The 26,501-nt window shown below is 47.0% G+C and overlaps 1 protein-coding gene across 1 annotated transcript; it reads right to left on the bottom strand.

Annotated features, from left to right (window-relative positions):
* Positions 1 to 597: 597 nt before the first annotated feature.
* On the bottom strand, positions 598 to 25,803 carry Drip (aquaporin homolog protein drip). The gene is made up of 3 exons (XM_037427671.2): positions 24,936 to 25,803; positions 3,703 to 3,783; positions 598 to 1,313 (listed from the first exon to the last, which is right to left on the bottom strand). Exons 1-3 carry the CDS (start codon positions 25,512 to 25,514, stop codon positions 1,146 to 1,148), a joined length of 828 nt encoding a protein of 275 aa, XP_037283568.1. The 5' UTR covers positions 25,515 to 25,803; the 3' UTR covers positions 598 to 1,145.
* Positions 25,804 to 26,501: the final 698 nt, after the last annotated feature.

Here is a 26,501-nt window from a genome sequence, read left to right as displayed (position 1 = left end):
GGTTAGTGAAACAGTATTTACATCTCTCTCACGCTAAGTGTGAAGTATTGCCAAATGATCTGAACATTCTCGCTGTAATTGCACGCGAAACAAGTTCCAACAATGCACGCCGTCTTAAAATGAAATGTGGCGTACGTTATCACCTGAGCGTTTCGCGGTACACGCTATGCGCACGACAGTGTATGTCATTGTATGCAAACTGTTTGTTCTCCTCAGAAAACCTTCAGTTATTTTTGAACTTGCAGAAAATTATGCGGTTTAAAATGATGTGTTACTCTTGTGCCCTGCCCGCTATGAAACCGAGCGTGGTGGTCTGACAAATGTAAGATTACCGGCTTTATGTGCTGGTATGGTCCACCGGTAAGAACGACACTCATGAGTTGTGGTGACATCTGAAATAACTATGATCTGCACACGTCTGCTATGATGCTTCCAGTATTATACCTCAAGGAGTTTCCTGAATGCCTACGCCTTGTCTTCAGCGCAGTCTTCAGCGCACAGTCGCTCAGTGAATTTTTCGAACAGTGTCATCAGATTTTTGTTATTCATGGCTAATTTTATTATCTTTAAAACAGTGAAGTGCCGTAACACTGTGCGTTGTATAAAGGATTCACAGACGCCTTTATTGTGGAGTGCCAAGAAGTGTGAGCATCGCGGTTTTGTAAACTCTAGAGCTTATTTTTTTTTTTCAAATTAGCGTAAAAAAGCGTTGACAAATTCCGCATGACATTGCAGAGACGACGTGATTGGTTTATGATAAACAATGATACACCGTAAACAAACAAACAAAAAATGACACGAGACGTGGTGAATAACAAGAGCGAGACGAACAAGTATACAGGCCAAAGCTAGTGGTCGTTGTCAACTGCCAGGCAGGCGCAATACCGAACGGACTTGTCCGGTATCAGTGGGCATTTTTTTTTACAGCTCATGAACTCTTCCGTACGAATGACGGGTAGCTAGCTTCGCTCGAAGCCTCATCGACGCACGCGCTGCGCCTCAATGATAGGAACCGAGTGCAAGGGGCGAAAGAAGCAACACTGTAGGGAGCCCGCACTTCCGACACCTTGGGGATAAATAAGCTGGCACGCGGTGCACGACCAAAGCATCGCGAAGGCTGCCTCGGCGCCACTCATATGTGCCACTCAGATGGACGTGGTGCGATCGGCAACCACCTCCTTGTTGGTAAGCTTGGCCATGGCCATGATCTGGGCCTTGTCCAGATCTTCGCTGGTGATAGGCGGAGCCTGGAACACGTTCTCGTACACCACGGCAGCGATCACACCTCCGAGGATCGGTCCCAGCCAGAAGACCTGCACGAGAGACGCGGTTCATGATGGCATACCTGCTGCGGCAGAACGCATTCGCGCTACTCCATACAAGGGGTGGGGGTGAAGGGAGGTTACATTTTCGAACGTGGCTGGTGATTTTCGATAATTTCGCCCCACCCTTGGTGTTCAAAATTACGCCGCGCACATTGTGCATGACGCTCACTGCTGTGGGTCACAAGCGATGTGTGGCTCCTATGTATGTCCGTTAAAGGAACGCTAAACACCGTGAAATGAAATCATCTTCGTTTGATATTGTATTCCTTCAAAACACCTTTTTCGTGGTTCTGGCACGACAAATCAAGGTTTATTGGTAGGAATTGAAGATCAGACTTTCGTTTTCTATATAAAAGCCGGAGACACTCCGAAAACTATATAGAGCTTATTTCGTAACTTTGGAACACGAATTTGTACTATGCTTTCTTGTAGGTAGTTTCGGCCCAGGAAGCTTTGGAATGCTTCGTATATTTAATCTTGTGGTTCTTTTAAACAATATAGCACACTCATTTTCTTAACCATGCAAACAGCTAACTAAATCCCAGTAGATGATATCAAAATATATGAGACGTCGTGGCAGGCTTTTCAAAGGTGGTTCTACGCCACCATGCATGGTCTGTATTCTCGTTTTTTGCGTCTTTTTTTTTTTCTGGCCTGTCAACCTTCATCTTATGCTAAGAGTAATGATTGCCTTTTTGTGGAATAACTTACTAATTGAGCTAAACAGGGTCCCATTATAGGTCGTGAACACACCAGACAGGGTGTCACGAAAGAGCCAACTGTGGCACACCATGGGTGTATCAATAATGCGTCACGCGTTTCTGCAGCCTCAGTCGTAACGTACGTACCTGCTAAGGGCCCCAATCGATTGGCAAAGAGAAGCGCAATTATTCGGTTCTGTGTTGGAACAAGAGAGGTTCTTGAGCAGTGTTCGTGATATTTTTTACACTGCAGCTTTAACAGAAATGCATGCAGCTTACACCTAAAGATGTGCGATAATATTCTTTACGAAAATAGGATGCGCCCGATCCTCCCCTCACCACGGCTCGTTTAAACGAAAAGGTCAGACGCATGCGTTGCCAAAGAAAGTAAAAAATGGGACTGGCGTGAGCTTGGTTCTCGAGAAAGGTGAGGCGCACATATATAACGCTGACGTACTTAAACGGCTCGCGATAGAGGGGTCACAGGTCGAGCGCTGATGTCTAAACGCACTTCAGTTCTTGGTAAATGTTCTGCGTTTCCACCTTCCTCGACACCACTACCACTTTGCCTTCGCTGCCAAGGTTCCACGTTTTCGCATGCCTGCACTGCATCAAGAAACATGTATGCGCGTGACGCTGATGTCGGAGGTGCGAAAACTTGACTTGCGGGTTTTTGTTTCTAACTCGTCCGCATCTATTCTTCACTATATAGTGCTAAATGGTATCTGGAGTGTTTCGACAACTCTGTGCGTTAAACTAGTCCTCTTCTTTGCTTTTTATTTCTTACTAACCTTTAGCCCTATTTCCTGTGTATGCAGAGTATACAGCCAACCGAACACACATGTGGTTATCATCCACCATTGCCTATCTTTTTTACTCACTCACTCACTCATTTGGTGCAGCACCGTGGGAGGTATATATGCTGGAAGTTTAGGTTAGCAGAATGTGCAAGTTCGCGCGTCTCGCTCCTATACTTTGTCGTTGCAAACGTGGCCTCCGTGATTCGCTCCGGCTGTGCGCTATCCGAACTCTTCGAGGAGGCCATGGACGATATCAAACTAAAACAGACGCTATAAGTGATCCAGAATAGCCTATGGAGTCGTGTAAATAACGGGGTTCATTAATTTCTAAGGCGCAAAGTGTATTCATTTAATACTCAGTCTAAAAACAAAGCCTTACTCAGTCTACTAAAAAAAAACATGACCTTTAGGTGGTAAAATCATCGAACTGTTCCATGCCGCGAACGCATCTGCCCGTATACTGCAAGAATTCTCGCTGCTCTTGTAGCATTGCACCTGATGTACGAAATGGAATACAAGTCGTCCGCCGCGGTGGTGCAGCGGTTACGGTGCTCAGCTGCTAATCCGAAGGTCACGGTTTCCATCACGGCAGCGACGGTTGCATTACGATAGAAGTGGAATGCTAGAGGCCCGCGTACTGTGCTATTTCCATGCACGTTAAAGAACACCGCATGGTCGACATTTCCGGAACCCCCCACTACGGCGTCTCTCATAATCGTTTCGTGGTCTTGGGACGTAAAACCTCAACGATTATTATAAATAAAAGTCGTCGCGATAGGCACATGAACGTGCTAACGGTGCTTTGTACGTGACCATGCTCAAATCGCCAAACTGTACCAGTCACACAAAAACACGTATCATGGTCATTGTGCTTACCCAGTGGTCGTCGAACATTCCAGACATGACTGCCGGGCCGAAAGAACGAGCCACGTTCATGCCTGCTCCCGTGTATCGCACCTGGAACGACAGAACACGAAAAATGAGTGCACCGTAAAAAAGATTAGAAAATAGTACGCTTACCATTTTGCTATATGAAACATACCTCATTTCACATACGTTGCCAGGATTCTCATTCCTCTAAAAAAACAACTATCCTGAGTTGAATTCAGCACGTCAAGTGTATACCTGTATGCCACATATAACCGCAATGAAAACTTTACAAAGTGTTAAGAATATTTACACACACTGGCTTATTGTTGTTCTAGTTTCTTTTTGAAGATTATTCCCACAGGCAACGGAAAATTTGAACAGTCGGCGTCTGATGGCTCAGTTTATTCTGAACACTCAACAACAAAAAATTTGGCGCATTATCTCACAGATGAAACAAGCTGTGAAAATGACATGTCTTGGCCATGTCTGTATGTGGCGCACGTGTGCACGCGCGTGAAAGCGTTGCCTTCTTCTCACATGCCGCCAACACCTGAAACGATATCAACATATACAGACGCAGATCGACATCAGAGACAAGGCGTCTCGAACACGCGGAACACGGACCGTGTGCTATAGCGGCAAGGCCCGCCACCGAATGCGTCTTTTGTTACTACACGCGCATGAAATCGTATTTCCAAAAACTAGAGGTGAATATGTCAGGTATGTTAATATTCTGAACACTCAACAACAAAAAATATGGCGCATCAAGACAAGCAGACTACGAATAACATATTCCAATGACGTTATGAATTAGGGAGGAAAAAAACAGGAACGACACAAAAACGCACGTATCATCTTTCGTACATTTGACAGCGCACTCGTGGCATAGACTACGAAGTACTTCCCCAAAGTTCGTAGTAAGAAAATCATCTCGGGAACTTGATTCCCGAGATCTGATTCCCAGTGCATCTGAAGTATAAGAACGTAACGCTGAGGAGAAGGTCATCGTTGGTGTGGTGGTGGCACCCACGCATATTTAAAGTGGTGCGTATCATTATAAAGGCTATAAAGGATGCAAGCTCAATACAACACTTCACAAAATCATTTAGGGAAATTGTTCTAATGCGGTATCAATATAACTGATTAGCAGAATAACAGTTGTGACGCCACCAAAATCGGGTGCAGGAACTGCGGTAACGTTAAAGATGTACAGCCTCTCGCCCTTCACGTATACGTCTATTCAAGTATCACCAAGTCTGTGTTCACGATAAGGCTAACATTGTCAGTAATTTTTAATGACGATGATACGTCGTATTTATTGACGTTTATATTCAAGAAGCTTGTAGAGTTTACGCCCTTCAGCTCCACTTATTATTCACAATTAGTGACCCCGTAAATGCGTATTTTATCTCTCGCTAAATTTATGATAACAATGCCTGCGAGAACAATTCTATAGAGCAAGATAACAATGGGCACTAAATACGACTGCGAGAAATTTATGTGCTGAAACAAACATACCCTTGTGGTCATGTGTGCTTCGGACAGGAGTCGCTTCGCTGAGCACGCAGTTAATGCAGTTATTAAACAATTATACAGTTTGGATCCCTGCCGTCTAGGCTGCATTGCAGGACCGCGTGCACGAAACGAATAAGTGCGTTCGCAAATGTTGTGTATCCAAACGGCCCATGTATTACCCGCTACTACAAGTAAAATACTGTTTGCTTCGTCAAGGGTTTCCCAGACATAGAGGTAGAAAAAGAAGGAATGGCAATGGAAAAGCAGCCGAGGAATTGCGAAATAGCTATAGATTACAGACGCTGTTATTCTCATCCAAAAGCCCAATGAACGAGGCCATCGCGAGAGAACAATAGAATTCTAAGGTAAACGCCAGCGGCGGATACACTTTCCAGGCGGATATTTCTTATCACGAGTGGCGTTCGACCCTTGAAAAAGGAGGTTCATGACGATCTGAGCATACAGCCCGTCGGATTATTGCCGGCCGTGTATGAGCATAGCTAATGCTACTGCCGGTATACACGCCGCAAGGTAAGCTAGCGGTGGTGAAGGCAGAGAGCACTTGACGAGAACGATGAATCCCGCCGTGTCAGCAGCTCGGCCAAGGTTACCGCTCGAGCGGAGCCAGTACGGACGGAAGGTCGAGGTCGTATACCAGCGCTGCACTCGTCAAGCCTCCAATTCTTCAAAGCTGCACACCCTGTACTTTGAGCTTTCAACAATGCGCCACGAACGGATATGTACTTGGCGAAGTAAGCTCTGCAGAAACGATCCGTAATGCCCCCTGAATGTTACACGCTGACCTCTTGGATGGATTTCGCTTTTCCGGTCGAAGGTTTTCCTCGAGAAGGTCCACGTAAGACAGCGCTATAGTTGTAAAAAAAGTATTGTTGTCACCACTTCACGGCCGTGCTGCTAGCTATTATTCTATGTTCAAGGGCTTCAACGTCTTCGAAAGCTCATGCAATCAATTCATTTTGCGAAGAAAACGCGTCCAATTGCTTCATCAAGGTGGCAGTGTTCATATCGAGAACTGCATGGTATATCGCATTATTGCCGAGTAATCATGACGGGAAAGCGCGTGCGAAATCCTTGCGCAAAAGTATGTCTCTGAGTAAACGCCCACTCGCGCGAGGACACTTAATGTCACTCGGGCGGCGTTTTGCTGTGGCCTCTGGAACTACGTGCGTAAATGTCGCCCACAGCAACTGGCGGGAAACGACGCGGCTGGGTGCCAGCGCGCCGAAGAAAAGACAAGCGCTCGAAATTCGTGTGCTGGTCCCAAATCGATTCAGCCTTCTGTTTTGTCGAATGTGGTGGCCCTGAAGAGATATCCGAATGACGCAACAGCGGCGAGCTTGTTACGTAAACAGACTTACCTCCGCGTGATCATTTATTAATTCTTTCTAAGAACGCGTGACTGACTGCGCCTAAGGCACCCGACTTCTTAGATGCGCTGGCCGTATCATGCATGTTGAGACGGAGATTGTGGGCGTATGGATGAGCGTGATCTACCCAACAGAGCGAGCGCATTATCTCACAGAAGAAACAAGCTGTGAAAATGACATGTCAATATCTTGGCCACGTCTGTATGCGGCGCACGTGTGACACGCGTGAAAGCGTTGCCTTCTCCCATGCCATCAACACCAGAAGAGATATCGACATCAGAGACACGTGGAACGTAAACCTTCTGCTATAGCGGCAGGGCCTAAATGCATCTTTTATTATTATACGCGCAAAAAATCGTACCGCTAAAAACTAGAGCTGAATATGTTAGGTATGTTGATATGTTGTGTTAAAGTAGCTACGTTTAATATGTTGTTCGTTCTGTAAAATACACTTACAAAGTAATCGCTTTTCTTGTTTTTTTTTGCAAAATCCAGGAATTTTGTAACTGCTCAAAAGAGATAAGAGAGCATGATTTGAACCATCGATATTTAGTGAGGATGCCTGGAAAGAAGTATGGTAAACTGGGGCTGATATTTTCTTGTGGATTCGGTCAAGAGGCGAATTTTAGTACGAACGAACAAAGGTCAAAGGAAAAGAAGGGAGGTGGGGCTTCTCATCACATTGAATTTTCTATGGTCGACGCATGAAAGTTTCCTCAAGAGCCGTCATTTATGAAGCGAGGTGCAATTTTATCAATCGCCGTGATACCGACTCCACAATCGACTGCCCGGCGAAGTCCCTCCAAGAACTACCGCTGAACTGCAGGGCATGTATTGCTCTGTTCTGAATAGCATGAATTCACTCGCTTAGGCATTGAGCAGATGCAAATTGCTGATAAATAACACGAATGACAGCAGAAAAATACAAAAAAAACTTCATATTGTATGTGACAGTAATTGTGCCTTCAAGCGTCCGGCTGCAAACAGCGTGTCAGAAACGTGTGACGAATGTTTGAATTGTTAATGACAAAAAGCAAATTTAAACGCAATAAATTTCTTGCGAGTGCATTTCAGAGTGTCAACCTTGTCATTGCTGTTAGTTTTGTTTGTTTATTTTTCAGTGAGTTCACAGTAACGTGTGAATACATTTTATTTAAATAATTTAGCCATAGCACTTGCTGCCAATCAGCACTGCTAATTTTGGTCAACACCACAGTTGGCATTCACCATATGGAGCAATATTAACTTTATGATGTAGTGCCCACTACTAGGAAACAGACTTGGACATACATACTTATTTGATTTGTCTTTATTAATTTGTTTACGATGACATTACCGTTTCTTTCATTTGTATACCTATAGGTACAAAGCGAATGACTTAAAATTGTGTGTCTTTTTCTGTTCAACTGCTTTCTGTTTTGAAACGGCTCCAGCAGTGAAGCCGTTGGTAAAGCGTCATTGGGTGATAACGGCAGGGAAGAACAACCAAACCTATAGTGAAGAGGTTTGTCATGATCGCGAGCCATCAGTTCCCACTTAAAACTGTACTAATAAACTACCCTAGAGACTCGATAGATAAATCAATAGCAATTGTTCTGAAAGGAACACAAATTTCGACACCTTGAAACAGAAAGGTGAATAAAAGGAGAGAGAAAAAGTAAGCCCATGAGTGGGAGTAAAAAGCAAGAATGAGCAATTGTTTGCTGCTCTGTTACTTCGGTACATAATTTCTTAGTAACGAAAATGCATTACATTCGTTCGTCGGGAACGTTTTGTTACGATCTTATATCGCAGCTGATAACTATACAACGAATCAAGGCCATTCATCGCCTTTTCGTTTGAACTGAAGTTGCATCACGTCCAGATTTGATCTTAACGCGCTACACAGGGGCAGCCCTCTCGCACGTATACGTCCTTTCTCTGTTGGTCTCGCAGTAATCATTCTCCACGTTCAGTGGTCATCAGACTTAGTTGTTTCGTTTTTATTTATGCCTTGTATCAGTCGAAAAACCACACCTATACGTGCATCATTATTCGCTCTCAGACTTCGTGTGCAACTTGCACAAAATGCGTGAAATCATCGTGCTCGCAAAACGAACGAGGAAAGCGCAACACCTTCTCCCCGTCCGAAGAAGCCTCTTCTTTCATTCCGCACAGACGCAATTGTGCTAATGTCCACCTGTCTGGAGTAATTGTGATTGGCTGCGCAGTGAGCAAGCCTACATATGGACAGAGCTGCTGCAGCCTGCTCGGATTGTGCAAGCGTCAGCATCCCAGAGCAGATTCACGCTAACCACTGCTTCCCTCTAGAAGTTTCCCAGAGTGCATGTCTTCTCTCTTGGCACCGGTCCCTCTAGCCACGACTCGGTGACATGTCGTCCACGCAAAAACAAAAAAAAAAAAGGAAGGCGATGATGACTCTAGAAAAGCTCGTCTTTTTTTATTATTCGCAACTGTGTTTGTTTGTGGGGCGCTGAATGAGTGCGTCCAGGAAAGACGAACAACGTGGTCGTAGCGAAAAAGGGCTTACAAGCGTCGCGTGCTTGGGCAACCGAACGGCTGGGCGACACCAATGAGAGAAAACCCCACAGACGCCCCTTTTAGCGATTCAAGGACACCGCTTGTCAAGTACTTTTCGCTTCAGCGTGAATGAACGCCAAGGGAACACCCCCGCAATTGTGTGCAACTTCAGCTAACCATCATTTCTATTATTATTATTATTATTATTATTATTATTATTATTATTATTATTATTATTATTATTATTATTCCTTTTTTGCGAGGTAGCAATTTGTTCAGAGATATTGAGACACCTCGTGTGGTAGACTTCTCCGATTGCGCCGGCTCATTTACACATGAACACGGTTTCAAGAAGCCTCATGTGCCGAGAATTTTCGTCCCAACAGAAGAACGTTCTCTACAGATAACGAGATACACGCGCGACTTGAGGAGTGACGTCAAGCGAGTATGTGAGGGCCTTAATGAAAGCCATGCTCCTGAAAAGATGAAAAAGAAAAGATGATGTGCTACCTCGAGCCTTCATTAAAAAGGATGAGCTCTTGCGCAATTCTCGGCTCAAAGCGTCTCGGCACGACTCATTCATTCACTCTTACAATTCGTCTTGGTACATTCTGGAATTTCGCTCAAGGAAACCATAATCTGTACGTCTTCTTGCCGTCGACTTCGCCATTTTCGTCAGATAAGACAATGATGCGACCGCCGTATATATGGGCTGTATACGACAGCTCACATACTCGGTGGTCCATCGTCATCATCTAATATCTGTTCTTTTTTTTTTTCATCATGCATGCCACCACCATCCCCATCGCACGCGCTTCTACACTTATTTGTGGGCGTTTGAGTCGACTATCCTTCTAAGCGAAGAAGGCAGCACCATCTGTATACATAGTGTTCATGTGATGTCACTTCCACCGTGCCCCGCCGTGGTGGTCTAGTGGCTAAGGTACTCGGCTGCTGACCCGCAGGTCGCGGGATCGAATTCCGGCTGCGGCGGCTGCATTTCCGATGGAGGCGGAAATGTTGTAGGCCCGTGTGCTCAGCTTTGGGTGCACGTTGAAAACCCCGGGTGGTCGAAATTTCTGGAGCCCTCGACTACGGCGTCTCTCATAATGAAATGGTGGCTTTGGAATGTTAAACCCATCATAACAACAAACACTTCCACCGTTGTCGCCCTCTCCCGCCATTCCGGTTATCTCCCTGGGTGTCTACAGCAGTTCGCGTGATGCATCGTGGTTTGTTGAGGGCGCGTCATCTGTTTCTGTGCGCGATCATGAAATAGAAGCCGTGCTATTTAAAATGCGGAGCATTTCTTCGAAAACTTCAGCAAGTTTGAATCTATCTATCTATCTATCTATCTATCTATCTATCTATCTATCTATCTATCTATCTATCTATCTATCTATCTATCTATCTATCTATCTATCTATCTATCTATCTATCTGTCTGTCTGTCTGTCTGTCTGTCTGTCTGTCTGTCTAGCCACCAACGACTTTTATCTCTCTTGGCCGTTTGAATAATAGGATCTATACCAAATTTTTTATGGCATAACATAACTGTATGACGAGCATAAATGACTAGTCATAACATGAAAATCATGACGCGTATTTCATGACTGTCATAATTTACATGTCGTGATTTTGCTGCTCCTGCGGTGGTTTCGTTCACATGACATATCGCAAAGCTGGTATCATATGACATGACCGCATGGCGAACATAAGCGGCAGGCCTTCACGTGGAAATTATGACATGCGTGTCACGTGAGAACATGACTACACGATGCGCTACATGAGGCTCGTGATGCACTCGCGGTCGTTTCGCTGGCTTCACATAAACGAAGTTTGGTATTACGGGACGTGAATAGACGACGAAGGTAAATGACATGTCCAAACATGATAATGATGATATGCGTGTCATGTAAAACGGGATTGCATTCTACACTCATAGCGCGCTCGTGGCCGTTTCGCTAACTGCACATATATTCCAAATTTGGTATTACGTGACGTGAATGGACGGCGAACACAAATGCCAGGCGCAAACATAATCATGGCATGGAAGTCATGTACGGCACAGTTTACGTCCGCCTCGTAACGTTGTGCTAATCTTGAAGTGGCAAATCAACCTTCCTCATTCGTGCTTCGCATATCATCGATTCCCACTGTATGTGGTATGTGCCAATTTTTCTTTGTCGTACTTTAACGAGCCGATCGGATCAGGAAGGCCGAGCTTGTTCACTCGATAAAAGACGAGAAAATCACGACGTGTGACACGCATACCAGCCACCACGTAGTCCGGCTGCCCACCACGACCTACGAGGGCACATTATCTCGCTTTCACTACGAATTGCGTGGCTCGAGAACACGCGAAAGCCCTAAGTCTCTCGAGCCGTAATTTTAAGAGTGGATGAGAGAAGCACAGCAGCTCTCGTCGAAAACGAGTCATCGTGTGGAGCTAGGCAAGTTTACAGACGATGTAATATTGATAATTTTTCAAATACATCGCCGCGGCCCACGCCACTAAAGTAGCTCATGTAGCGCAGCTCTCCAATTATTTTAAACAGTGCTGATGTTGAGGCTCTTTAATAGCAATTTGTGGAAACAGCCGAGTAAAATATTCTGCGAGGTAGAGACTTCGCATGCTGCGTGCAGTGGTAATGCCGGTCACTTTTTATTTTTCGCGTATGTCTTGACACTTTTTTTCTTTGTATTTTACTTTTGTTGTTGAGCGCTAACGTACAGTGGAGTCCCTGAAAATTATGGAGACTGTTTCGGGGAATCAATCGACTAATGTTAAAAAAACCTGACTTCCCAACTCGAACCGATCGCCCATACTTCAAACTGCAAGTGAGAGAGAAAGAGAGAGAAAACATTTATTGAGTAACGATTGTGAGTGAAGGTGGGATGGTCTCTTATTCCAGGAACCCTCTGGCCTGGAAAGCCCACCGTGCTCGAGCGACAAAGATTATTTCACATCCATTTTCAGAATGTTTCAATGCAATGCTTGGATACCCGCGATGGTCATCACGATTTTAACCGCCTCCCTGACACGCTGATTGTGCACGCAGTGGCCGCGGACAAGTTTGTATGTACAGCGTTTTCGTAAGCTATCTCTGTTTGCAGGTAAGTGACTGGCTATGGCAATTACCCGTAATGAAGTTACACTTGAAGACGCAAATATCATCGAGTTTCTTCAAGCGGCTTTTGTTAATCTGCGCCAGCCAAACACGCCGGTGCTTGTCGAAAATCGCAAGGTGCATTCTCAATTTTAGGTAATAACTTTCGGCAAAGAAAACCCCCCGACGTTTTGCTCCCTCTTCATGTAAATCAACTTGCCTGACGAACAGCTGATCATTCCTCAAACTTGCATCCTGAGGCAAAACTGAACGGGCGCAAGCACGAGGAAACAACACGGCAGCGGTCCGCAACAGAGCGAGTAGGTATACGTTACTCAGACATGTCATTTCTGAAGTGACGAAGGGGCGCTGCGTGACGCATGTGCACACTGTGTAGACAGCAACCGAAGTGTGTTTCACTAGACCCCCCAAAAAACAGCTATTTCGGTCATCATAGTGGTTAATTAACAATACTATCGGATCCCTATAGACACAATACAGAGGGCCTAGCGGGACCGTTGCGAATGAACTGAATGGTCGACATTTCCATCATGCGACCGCAGCCGGTTGAAGTGACACATCGAGAGACCATCACTAGATGGCTCATATCTGCATGCTTCCAAGTTCTCCTCCTCTGTCTATGTTTTCGAGAATGCTGCCCCACTGCGCCCGCTCACATAGCCCTTTCTGCCCCCAATATACGTGAAAGTGCAGGTGATATGAAACACTCTTACATAAAAAAGATGGTTCTGAGAACGCCGTCAGATGTCTCCGTTTCACTATCGTTAACTGGAATGATCTTTCGCCGCGACTTTATATTGTCTTTATTGTTATGACGTCCCTGCTTACCTACGGCGTAGCAAAACGTCCATAAGTTTCTTTGCCGTTACCTGGTAATAGTGAGCACGCAAGCCCTGTACTTGGAATATTTACAAACCCCCAACAAGAACAAGTACGGCCCCTCCCTAATTTTTTTCACGCTGTACACATACGCGCATTATACTGGGAAAGTGGTGTCCCTTCCAACGAAATGATGACATCGGTACGAGGTGCCTTTTGGCTGGGGTGTTGGTTGCGACATCTGGTGTAATGCTCGAGGTGAAGACTCGCATTTATTATTGCTTACAGGCTTAGTCGTGGGTAATGTACCAACGGAGGGGGAGGGGGGTGTCATTTGTGAGGTGTGTATAGTATGCGGGGCATGTACAGATTATAACGATGAATCTCATGCAGTCAATTCACTCGGCTTTTAAGCCAGGATGAAAAAAAAAAAACAACTAGGGAATTTGTACTCCTCACTCAATATATAATAACGTCAGTGCTTTTTATTACGATTTCTTTGTTTAAAACGTGATCTTTAAATACATACCGCACTATTCGACAACAGTTGCTTGCGTATGGGTGCGGTGTAACTACAGCCGAGTGAAAGCGTTCTTGAACTAGACGAGCATGATGTCAAGGACGAACCACGTGGTTTCAAGAAATGATATTCCGCGTTGCACATGCCGGGGCTCTCAAGGGCTGGCAGCATTTGCACTCCTAATACAAAATCGTTAGGTGTGAACTGTCTGACGCCTCCAGACATCAATGGAGGGGAGGGTGGGTGTGGCGGTAATGCGGGGGCCTTCATCGCAAATAAGGCAATGCCGACCTCGGTTTCAATTGGGGTTGGCAGTGTATCTGGCGATGCGTTTCCCGCGAAATGTCATCTTACGACAGCGCTACAAAACGCGCTAAAGGGGCCAAACATGCAATTCATGATGTGGCGTACCTGTGGGACACAGATAATTTGGATCTGAATTCCACAGATCCGCAGTGGAGAACCTTGAGTGACGATCGTTTCTTGCTTTCGGCTCGAGAAGATGCCACGCGCATGTTCGCAGGCCGGAAGAGCGAAGTGTACGCGCAGAGGCGCATGCTCACGTATATATCACGGTCACTTGTATCTGTGTCGCGGAGCTTGCGGAATTCTTTCACTCTATGCCCGTTGATGAGCTTGGTGAAGGGCGGCGACCACGAAGCGCCTGCGGCAGCCGCAAATATTGAAGCGGGGGTCTCGTGCGTCTCTTTTTCGGTCAGCACCGTAAACGGACGCCATCGCGGCAGCCATGACCCACTCCACGAAATGAACTACTTGCCTATGCGCGCCCTGTCTACAAACACTGGTGCGTACCTTATCTACCTTGCTTCTCGAACGCTGGGATGCTATATGGCACGCGTCGTTGTAATCTTCCTTCTTTGTTTCAGTAAGAGCCTAAAACTGGTCCCATATATCTGCAGAGATGTGGTCTCAGCGGGAGTGGCTCATGAGCCTGATTAACTTTTCGTAATGGCGTTTGTTCCGAGAAGCGTGCCCTTCACTCCCTTCCAGGGACCTGGTCGCGTGCCTCTCTGGGTTACGCTGACTCAGTCCCCGACGGGCTTTCATTAACCAGCAGCAGGGTTCTTCCGGCATGGTAAACTAATGGCACGGTGCACGCGATGACAGAGTCACCGCGGCAGCGAGCTGCCGGTCTGCATGTTACAATGAACCGTAATAAGGGGAGCGCTTTTACGCGTTCGAATATTCTCGGAAAACCAGCATGGTTAATCACCTCCGTTAAATGGCCGCGCGCAGTTGGCTTTACCTGTCATGTGACTTAGAATTGACGGTTTTTTTCCGAGCACTTGTAGAGCAACTTCTCGAAACGAATAGCCACTGGTTGTGCGCTGCTTAGCTAGAGCGGTCATCGGACTTGCAAGGAGGAAAGAGTGGGCTCACGAGAAAGAGTTCAATGCGCTTTTTTTTTAATTTAGTCGGGCTTAGCATCAAAAAGTTATTCCCGGAATGAGAAAGCACCGCAGGGTAGTTATCGGAAACACCCTGCATATAGTTGCTGAAGACTTTGGCTTATTCTGTTCGCTTCCTGTTTACACTAATAGAAATGAAGTTGTAAATGGACCTTGAACCTAACCAGCAAGCTTGCTGCACCAATCTTGGCGATTCTATTATCTCACGAATGTGCTTCAGATTAAATGGCAACTGAAGCTAAAAGCTGCTTCAAGCATACGCAAATTCTATTAAGACAACCCTGCACCTTAGGCCGTTTCAGTAAGGAAGACCACAAAAATTATGTCTAAACTGCATTCGAAAACTCCTACTGCAATCCCTGCTCAGACTGTGGCACGACGATACCTTTCTGTGTTGTGCCATATTTCACTGTCTTCAGTCATCTCGTTCACAGAGATACACGTATTCTGTATGCCAGTCCTTTTTTACTGGTTTACAAAGCCCACTTGATTTGATATTTGCACTCCTAATCACTCATGGTCACTACTTTTACGAACCATTAATCAGGTTCCAAGCTTTTTCAGATAAGGGAAATGTTCTCACCTTATAACTTGATGGGACATTTTATTGAGACCTCAGTAACTGGGACAGTTGTTTAGCACTCTGCCTTACAGAGTATACAGCAGTAATACACAAAAAATTGCTGCCCGAAAAGCGGCGCGTTCCTGTGCACTGCAGCAGCACGCATTGGCTCGTGGGCACGCACCTGCATTTTACCGCTCACGGTTGGTGTTCAAAGCCATCAAGCGATGATGTAGAGTGGACGTCATTTCGCTATAGGAAGTGCAGCAAAAGATACTAATCGCGCTTTCTGAGCCCACCACTTGTTGGTGCTCGCAGTGGAACCAGTGAGGGGACTGCATCATCGCTCAGCGGTCGCCACGAATGGATTGGGATGGTGCGAGAGAGGGGAAAATAGCGTGGGCTGTTCGCGCTCGACACTGTGCGCGCCTCCGCTCAGGGCAGTGTTGCAGCCCAATTTGTCGGGAGGAGGGACCATCGCGCAGGCTTTGCCAGGAAACCACGAATAATGAAACGTAGCCGCGAGATAGAGGAGCAGTGCTACGTGAGGACATGCACGGAAGTGGTCCTGCAAGTTTGGGTCCGTGACCGCGCTGGTCAGGAGTGGCCGCACGCCAACCCTTGTTCGCTCTTCTCCATCTACCGGGTGGCCCCGCGTGAAGCGGGCGTCCATTTATAACTGAAATAATAACGGCGAGTCAGTGGAGAAGAGTTGCCCTTACCTTGGGCATTCGTTCTCTGCCTTGATAGAATTTTGCCGCTGTAATCGTCGGCAGTTGCTTTTCTCTGCGTCGTACATAAATCGTGCGCACCTCTACGGGTCTCAGCAGCACTGCTTAAGTAACAATAAGTGCTGGCGTGTATCTATACATGACGCACGAATTGCGAACGATTACACAGCGGAAACAAAGTTTGCTAAACTGTCGTCGCTTAGTGCTATTTCTTACCGCTTCTCAAGTCATACATAAATGGACCATGGAGGGCATCGTACGAATTCTTCTCTTCGCTATTATTAATTTCTGTACCAGAGCGACGCTCCCACATTGTCTTATTCGCGTGGCGCCATTGCACGTGTATCGCTTGAGTGAATGTTGAGTCATGAAGGGCCAAGGCACCTGGTGATCACGGGCGTCTTGCGCATTGCGGACATCCGGTGCCCTATAAGTGCAAGAACTGCGTTAAATCTGTCTGAAGGACACAAGCGAGATACGTTTTAGGACTTCCAATTTTAGTCAGCCGAGACATTTAATTTTTCCAGCCTGCTCTTTGTGCACCCCGTTCCTTTAGTTGTTCTTGCTTTCGAAACAGATGTACTGAGCTCAAAGTTAAGAGTTCGAATTCTTGTGCACTTCCATAAAGGCGGAAAACACCAACGCTCGTGTATTCGAAAACACATTGTAGATACCCTGCGCATCAAAATGAAGCTGTAGCCCTGCATCACGGGGTCTCTGATGTACTTGCGTCGCTTCGGGACATGGCACCCTATACCTATGCAGGAAACCCCACATCCGCCATAAAATTTGTAGTATTTCTAACATGTCTTTGTATAATAGCTCACACACGCACGCTTACACTGCGTGCATAAAAGCTTGCGTCGTGCAACACGCTACTGGAGTACCAGGCTCCTTTTGACAAATCTCTTCTTCAGGCAGATAGTGTGCTAGTGTGAGACGACATCGGCGGCGACGAACAAGATTAGATTACAGCGTGTGCTTATACGGGCAGGACGCCCACACACCCTCCCGCAGTTGCTGGGGGGCGAGACCGATGTTCTGCACACGAGTATGCTTCCGTTCGCCCGACCGATGGCGTAATCGCGCCTATAGTATGTGTCACTCGTCTCCCCCCCCCCCAATTTTATATTTCACCGAATAACTCGTAGCTTAATATGTCACAATAAGCTTTGTGACGTCGTCCGCTACTTTTAGTCCAAGCCTCCGCAGTTGAAACACCCGCGTATTACCGTGTCCGTACTGAAGGTGTAGATACATAGCACTCATGATTGCACCCTGAAAATTATTCGCGCCTGAAACCGCAGCTCTTATGTTCGATATGAATTGTGTGCTGTGCACGTATGAATTCGTTGCCGTGGGGATCGACACGCGTGGTTTGCTTGAGTGACGAAGCTTACCACACGTTGGACGTATTGTTAAACAACGTCGTGCCCTGTAATAATAATGCATGCTGACCAGTAAAACGAAAAAAAAATATGTGGTAATGTGAAAAGATCTCGATTACCTCCCCGCCCAGGGGGCTGTCATGTTTTCATTTAAAGATGCCACATCAACAAGCCCGCACTGTAACACTAGTTTATTTCTCGCCCTTATTGTGTACCCTCATCGGAGTTCACTGTTTGTGTTCCCGTTTTATATACCCTACAATTTTATCCAAAGAGAAAATAAAGGGTTAGTCTGCACCTGCGAGTCCTCATTGTCAACCCGGATACTGGCCGAAACTGTCAGACATGTCACTCGTTGTATAAAATGGGATGAAAAGAGGGCGTTTGCTCTATGTGTCGCTAAATAATTCTGCCGCCGCTTTATAAATGCCACCACTTCTGTGTTTTACTGTTCTGCCCTATTGGCATGCAGTTCCTCCCCGGTGTTATTACACCAGTCCAGGCTTAGGCTGACCTCGTCTCTTGCAGCTACAGACTAAAATTGTCACACACTATCGCCTCTGTCGTCTCGCCTCATTATGCGAACAAACGACACGAACACTCGCCCTTGAACCTCGGCTACATTTTCCGCGGCTTTGAATCTTTCGCTCAGAAGTATTCACCTGATGGATCCTTTTCTGTCATTCACCTCGGTGTACTAATCAGAGCCATCCTGATCTTTGTAATGTTGAATAATAGTAATTTAGTAACCACAATATGATTATAAGAATTGCTGTGTAGCCACTGAATGCAATTTAATTTTAAACACTTGGGGCCCCTTCCTTTAGCCTGCTTCAAAATCTAAGTACACGCATGTTCTTGCATTGCGCCAGAATCAAAATTCGGCGGTCATGGCTCAGAATGGAAACCAGGTTTTCTAGCTTGTGGAATGTCGAACCTCTCCCGCGGAATCGCTTTCGTTCCCTGCTTATTCGTTAGCTGCGTCCTCCCGCATAACCTCACCGTTTAATCTGGCTGATGTTCTTTCATGATAAAAAAATTGTTATATATGAGAAATGGTTCTTAGCTGTAAGAGGTAGTTGCCTGAAACTGTATTACAGTTGTAATTCTTCTGTTTGTAGTAATTGTGTCCCCTTGCACGCTGCCTTATGCATTCAGTACTGTGACGTTTGACTATTTTGTTAGACAAGAACTGCACAAAAGTTTGTTCTGCCTCCTCCCTGTCTACAGCCCTCAGAAAAAAAAGCACAAAGAACGATAACGCTAGCATATGCAAAGCTCCCACCCATGACTGCGTTTGTGAGCGAGTGCACTACCATGACAGTCGGCCGGTGCACTAACCCTGGCGAGGTCACACTCGGTTATGGGAATGAAGTCTTGAACGCATGCAGGCGACACCCGCAGTGAAGCAGCAGCAGCGGTGACCCGCGCGAATGGTGTGGTACCCCCGCTGCTATTGCAGCCCGACATTCCGCGCTAGGTGAATGGTTGGAAAGGGCAGCGCATGTAAGCAGCCGCGGACCGGTTCAGCCATCAACAACGCTCCGCGCCCGGCTTCACTTAAGCGCGATAAATTCCTGTCAGCGCGAGTTCGCCCTGCAGAAAGAAGGCAAAAAATAAGAGATCGACGACAAATGCGCGTGTTCTTTTATGCACCCGGACAGGCAGAGTGGCGCGTCCGCTCAGTCGCATATATCCGGACGCGCTTCGGCTATCAATAAGTTATCGACCTTTGGCCTGCACCACAGGCGTGGATGCCGGACGTGCGAGACGGTGCTTCGGTCTTCAAGTGAACTCCGCTTAAGTTTCGGAGGCACGGAGTCGTGAAGGAAGCAGCAGGAGATCGTTTAAGGTCGTGTCGCAGGTGCGCCAGTGCTGCGTCCATCGCCAAAACTTAGTTCACGGCCAATGTATCCGCTTTATAAGATCTCGATTAGTTTTACTCGATGCAGAGAGCACTGTGCGTTTATACACTGGCGGACGAATCCCGTACAACCGAATGTCTATATGAAACAACCCCCATCCACGCATGCGTCCATGAGCCTTGACGGGGGAAAACGCGGTGCGTTTCAATGTGTTCCGGCAAACCTGTGCATGCAGTGTCGACATATATTGGCGCAAACTGCTCTTCGGCAAGTCTTTTTCGTTATGAGTGCATAGCCCGACCTAACTTTGCAGCTCCATCAACTGGATACACGCAGAAGCAGCTCTTTTTTTGATAGCCTACTGTGTCCTTCATTGTGCGCCACTGTATACAGCGCAGTCCGCACAGCTGGGAGAACCCGAGTGTGTTTCAAGGCTTTCCTGTCAAGCGAGTGAGAGGAGCGTGGAGGCTGCAGCGCACAGACCAAGATTTTGCGCAGCGCAGTATCGCCGTTATATTTTCCCTTGCCTGTTAGCTCCGACCCCACGCGCTTCATCAGATGTTCGAAGGCGTGGTCACTTTTTTTTTTTACCGATGCATTTGAAATGGATGTGCACTTGACTGCAAAGGAAACTGGCGCCTCTTTTGAGTGACAGTTTCCCTCTGCAGCTCCAATGTCTAGCGCAGCAAACTGCCAGCACGCCACAGACTATGGAGATGCTGAGTGCGTAACGTGTACGCATTCGTTCATATCGCGTGAATCGCATGCCCATCAAACCTCACTTTCACGCTTTTGTCCTCCATAAAAAAACATACCGTACCAATTCGCAACGTTATACGTACGTAAGACTGTTGATTTCTACTATGACTTCACTCATATTTATATATAAGCATACCTGATGCACCATATGGGACGCGTCGTTAAACGTTCCCACCTCACTGCGCTGAACCATCGGTCAAGAAACATTTCCTGAGTGTGTGGCGATTGATGACCACAACAGCGCTCCTTAAGAAATTAAACAAAATTGTGGAATTTTGCGCGCCAATAATACGCTGGTTGTGGGGTTACGTATTATATTCGACCACCCGTAGGTACTTAAGGTGCAGCTATATTCAAACGTAAAGGCGAGCGTTTCGCTGCCATCAATGTGTTGCGGCAAAGAAGCGAACCTACGACCTCCTGGTTAGCAGTTCCACGTTAAAACCATCAACACCTCGGTGGGCCCTCTAGAAAATAATTTCCCTCCTGAATAATTGGGATAGACTGAAGTGATATCTCTGCAAGTAATGACAACGGCACTCTTGTGCGCTGTCACATATGTGGTGGAGTAACTCTCTGTATTCTAGCCGCTGCGCGGAAGGCCATTTCTCGTTCTTTGAAAACGCCCCTATGCACAGCCAAGGGTCGTGTCGGGGAACGGTTCGCGCATTACGTGCCCGTCGGATGTGTGCGATACGCGTTAGAGTCGCAGCTGCTCCATCACCCCACGTGACTGCGCAGGTCACAACCCTCGTAACGCACTGCCGACGCTCTCTACACGATACGTGGGAGAGCCGCCAATAGAATCATCGCTTGTTCCGGCTTGGTGACTAAACATGATGTAAGTGCAACTAAGGAAGGCCAATTGCTCGAGCAATAAATATTACACGCGCTCTTGTCCCGGTTCTTCGTGAACCTAGTCGTGCGCAAGAAGCAGGACGTGCTCGAGAGGTCATAATTGGAATGAAGCATTCGAGCAATCACCGCGAAGGTATTCACACACCAGTGAGAATTCAAGGACTTGGGTAACGTGAGAATTTGCGCAGGGCCTAATGATACCAATGCTTTGAAAAGTATGTGGAATCATCACTTGCAGGGTGATTTGAGCATCAACATCGGCACATGAATTTACCCGTGGACGCTACTAAAATTGTAGGGAAATTTTCCTTGCGTAATTCTTACAATGACATTGAAATGACCAGTGCGTTGGCGGATAAACCCAATGACAAAACTAGGCCGCTTCGTTCATCGCGTTTCAAAGTAGTTAAGCGCTGTCTCGGAAAGGCCGCAGTCAGGTTTCTCCCAAGACCTTGATCGTCGCGATGTCGATTCCCGATGGCCTAGCACTTTCGGTCGCCGGCCTGGAAGCGTTGCCAACGACGCTTTTGTGTGGCGCGTCAAAGCTTAGCCACGGCAAAGGAAGAAAGCTCCAAGAGAGCGAAAGGGGGGGGGGGGGGGAAATTGGCAGAACTGTCCACTAGACAGGGGTTAGACGAGTCACGTTTGTAAACACCCCTTGCGGGCGTCATCTTGCTGAAGACTTCCAGGCCGCACGAAGGGATGCGCGAAATACTGCGTGAGATGCTGAATGCTGAGGAGGCTGAGACGACGTCTCTTGGGGCTCTCTGGGTTTCCCGTGACGGCCACGACTTCTTTTTTATTTTTTTTTGTCTCCCCACTGGCGTCATTCACGCGTGTTCATTGAATCAAGGTTCTTTTTTTATTATTCACGTTGTCTATAGTCCGTTGCACTCTCCATCGTAACAGACACGCCCCACCCCATCTTTCTCCTACTCACACGTTATTGAACATTTTCATGATAAAACTGAATCTTGAGGGGGGAAAAACTGAAACGTGCCATACTAGTGTCCCGTGTTGGAGCTTGCGAGAATTTCCGGTCTTCCTCGCTAATTACTTTTTGTGATTGCATGTGAGAGGGACCGAATGGATATAGAGTGCTGGAAAACGCACCTGACAGTGCCAGATAGTTAGGCGAGATGAAAAAGTTTGCAAGCATTACATGGACTCAACTCACGCAAGGCAGGGCAAATTGGGAATCACAAGGAGAGACCTTCATCCAGCAGTGGACTTGGGGCATTACTATCAGGAATTTATACGGCTTTTGGTACACTTATGCAGCGGACTTTGATAAAGCTGGTGATGACCGATTCGGTTAATAGGCGCCTAACGTTTCCTTGTGTGGTTAATCGTCGACAGTACTCGATGGCCTTCATAATGTGAAACCATGGTCGCTAGCATCTCTTCGGCAATTACATGCTGTTTGTGACGCTCATTTCCTGCATCGCATTAAAGATTTAACGCGCAATTGAATTAGTTCTTGTTTACAATAATAAAAAAACATCATCTCACGTCTTTTTGCTCTTGCGTCGAAAATAAATGGCATAAGTATAATTCTCTCTTTCTCTCTGTGTCTCTTTCTCGGGCTTTTTTTTTTTTTCTCGTATTGCTGATGGTCAAGAAACTTGTTCGATTGACCTTGAAAACTGTGTATACAAGGCCACTTGCGTGCTTGCGAGGAATGCGTTTCTACCCAGACGACATGCATTTGCTGGAAGAAAGACACACACAGAGAAAGCAGCAACAGGCCTCCCTTGTTTCATTCACACACGCATACACATGGGGCGCACCCGGCTCTGTGTGCGTGCATAAGAAAGCAGCTCAAGTGCCTACACGCGAAGCTGAATCTATTAACTCTGTGGGCATTAGCAAAAAAGAGCATTGCGAGCAGCTTCCTACTTGGCCCGTCTGCCAAGGTGCACTCCAGCAAGATTTATGGCGTTCAGCGTCCTCGCCGACGCAAGACATGAAGATCAGAAAGGGCATCAGAAAATTCAGAGTATACCTCACTCGCAGCATCAACGGGAAACTTAGGTGCAAGTGACAGGCCGCCCCCTGCTTTGCGTCTCCTATTTGTAGATTACGACAAAAAAAATTGCGCCTGTACGTAACTTTTAGGAGGAAATTTTTCTATCGCGAACTCGTCTAAGCATTCTCGCGGCAAAATGAAATTTCACTATGCAAACCAAGGAAAATGACATCACTGGCCTCATGTTTCCTACTTCTGGCAAGGGAGCTGCGCTATATGGTTTGATGGTTATAAATGGATGATAGCATAATACCAGTGAAATTATTTTATGCATTTGCGATGTCTGGCTCTATCACATGGACGTAGGTACCTTTCAGGATATCATCTTCTTCAGAGTCGTCTTTGCACTTAGGTCACGCCATCTTCTACGGGTCAATTCTTCGAAAAACGTTGGTTATATTCGAAGGAGAAGGGGGTGTTTACCGTGGATGTTCTCTTTACCGTAAACGATAAAAAAAAGACGCACTAAACAATACAGTGATAATTTTAGATTCAGTGAATTTAGAACATGCGCATCGTAAAGATCCAGTACGCTGTTTGATCTGTTTAGTGAATCAAGACAAGGCCGAAAGTCATTCGCCATGACTAACGTTCCACGTAACAGCCTTCCAACTTTCCTAACTGTGTGTAATTTTAAACATCTTGAAGAGCAGCTTCCGCTTTGAGGTTGACATGACAAGGCGTTGATGCCGCATATGGCCCGGAGTGCTGTAGTGCAACTGACCGGAGAAATTCAATTCCTTTTTTTTTTCGGAGTGATTCGCAAGGCGTGTATTCAATTTATTACGCATGATTGAAGAAAATCTTTATCGCATTGGGGCTCGAAAGAGAATTTATACAATGATACTGCGATTCACCAGACCGACCTTTATTTATTTATTGCGGGAACCTGTGACGGTAAGCTTCTTTTATAAAACCCAGTCAATCATTTCTGCCACTGAATAATGAAGAAAAATGTAGTTTGATATATATACTTCCAGATTCAATGTAAATTTAAATTTAGTTCAGTGGAATTTTAAAATGTTCACCTGTTTCCGTTTAATATACGCCACCAAATTTACGCGAATAGCTCGAGGTGCTGTTGAGGGAGTGTTAAGGCTGCATCTTCGAAGTTAAGGTGCTTTACGACTTATCGTTTGAAGCAGTGGTCTTTAGACGACGAGTGACGGATGTTCATTACTGTCCTGTACAAATTATTACTATTTTAGCGTAACACACGACCCCATGAGTTCAAGTTTTCAACCGTACGAAGCCCTTTAATATGTACCCACAATGCGACGACACAAATAGATTGCTCGTTAGTGTCATGGTTGGTCATTTCCAACTCCCTGCGCAACGCTTAAACGTGACATGTTTTTGTAGTACTTAAGTTTCTATTCCAGTCGAATGTCTCTGGCGCAGTGGTACGTTTAATGTCACAATGCGTGTTAGCGCTCCCTGAGCTGTTGTGCAGACCACTGAAACGTTCGCGATGTGACTAACAGTGGAACACAACTAGAAATCAGTAACAACACATTATCTGCTACTTTAAGCCATTAAGAGGAGCTGACAGCAATGGCTACAAATATGCCACTTGTAGCGACTGTTGCCAACGTATGCAGTATAAGCGCGCGTTCACGTTGAAACTCCTTGAAAAGGCTGTTAAATGTGCGCCACGCCATGATTTATGCAGAATGTGGCTATAGATCGGCGCGTGCTCAATGATTCGCAGCAGCAGGGCCTTACCGCAAAGACGTGGCACGTGGTGACGGAGAGACCGATGGCCAGTGGCGCTGAGCCTTGGACGTCGAGCCGGTTGGCGTCGCAGACGCCGAACACCGTGAGCACGAGGATGAAGGTGATGCAGGCCTCGACGCCGAGACCCATGAGCGGTGTGACGCCCTCGGCTAGTGACGTGCCGCCGAGAGCTCCGTGTCGTGCTTCCGGAGTGACTGCGCGCAGGATGGCAGCGCCCGTGATGCCTCCGATGAGCTGGCTGCACAGGTAGAAGAAGCTGCGCAGCAGCGACACGCGTCCTACGAACAGCATCCCGATGGTGACGGCTGGATTCAGGTGGCCCCCGCTCACGTGGCCTAATGCCTGCACCATGCTGGCCACGGTGATACCGAAACCAATGGCGATCTGCACCATGGTGGCCTCGCCCTGCGGCTTCTCGGGCGAGCCCCAGTTGATGCACGAGCCGCAGCCGATGAGGACGATCACGGCTGTTCCGATGTATTCGGCCACCATGGACTTCCACAGGCTGCTCGTGGCGGACACCTCATCGATGCCGCAAAAGGAACGGAACTGGCGAACTCGGCCCATCTTCTACACGTGGCTCGCTGCACTCTGCACGAGAGTTGCCTGGCACAGGGTGGCGTCAAATCTAAGCGACTCTGTGGGGGGCCTCCGACCGTGTTAAGTGGAACACGACGTGAACAGTCCTTGCAAACACAGCTACCGACCAACTGCTCGGGCAAAAGAGCTCTGCAAACGTTCTCTGCGCGGTCGATGCGCTCGCTCTATGTGGCCGCTACTCTCTCGAGAACACTTGACGGTGTGGGATTCTGAGCGCGTAAACGACACCGGTGCAGATCCGATAGCGAACGGACGATTTCTCAGTCAGCTTTGATAAAGCCGGGGCTCGCGAGTCAACTTTTAGTGGTTGCCCTATCTTTTGCACTTGTTTATTTCTTATTTGCACGCCCCCCCCCCCCTTCTCTCTCTCGCCGCCGGGAGCAGGAATGGATACGCGAAGGGATGCGCTTCCTTCCTCCTCTGCGGGCTCTCCTCGTCTGGCGTCACGTGGCCTTGGCAACGTCACGCGGGGAGTAGACACACTCGACCGAGGAGGAAGACAACGCAGAATTGATCTGAAACGGCCGGCGAGAATGCTAATCGTTTTTTCCGTAAGCGGCGCAGCGGCTAGTCAATGGGAAGGTGTGCTCTCTCCATTTCCAGCATCGTCGACCTCCTCCCGAAGGAGAGTCCCAGCGAAAGAGGCTCCTGTGTGATGGAGTCTCCTGAGCCTCTTTCTTTAGTTTTTTGGTTAGCGCTCTTTCTCTCGCACCCCACCTCTCGCCCTTTGATGAGCAAGCGGCATGGGAAACACGTTTGCGTTTTGGCTGCGGTCGGCGATGTTCTTGGAATAGGTGCTGCTGATTTGCACCGGTACCCGAAAGGCAATTGAGCTAACGGTTTAAGTCGCGCCTCTCTCAGAACTCTTTATGCGTCAGCCGCCTCTCTCCGTCGCCCTGGCTGACACAAAGGTCTCATTCCCTGGTCCCGGGACTAGTCGCAAGGTTACCCGTC

This window comes from Rhipicephalus microplus, chromosome X (assembly GCF_043290135.1).
Source record: "Rhipicephalus microplus isolate Deutch F79 chromosome X, USDA_Rmic, whole genome shotgun sequence".
Taxonomy (NCBI): domain Eukaryota; kingdom Metazoa; phylum Arthropoda; class Arachnida; order Ixodida; family Ixodidae; genus Rhipicephalus; species Rhipicephalus microplus.
Note: the sequence above shows the minus strand (reverse complement) of the source record. Positions and strands in the feature narration are given on the sequence as shown.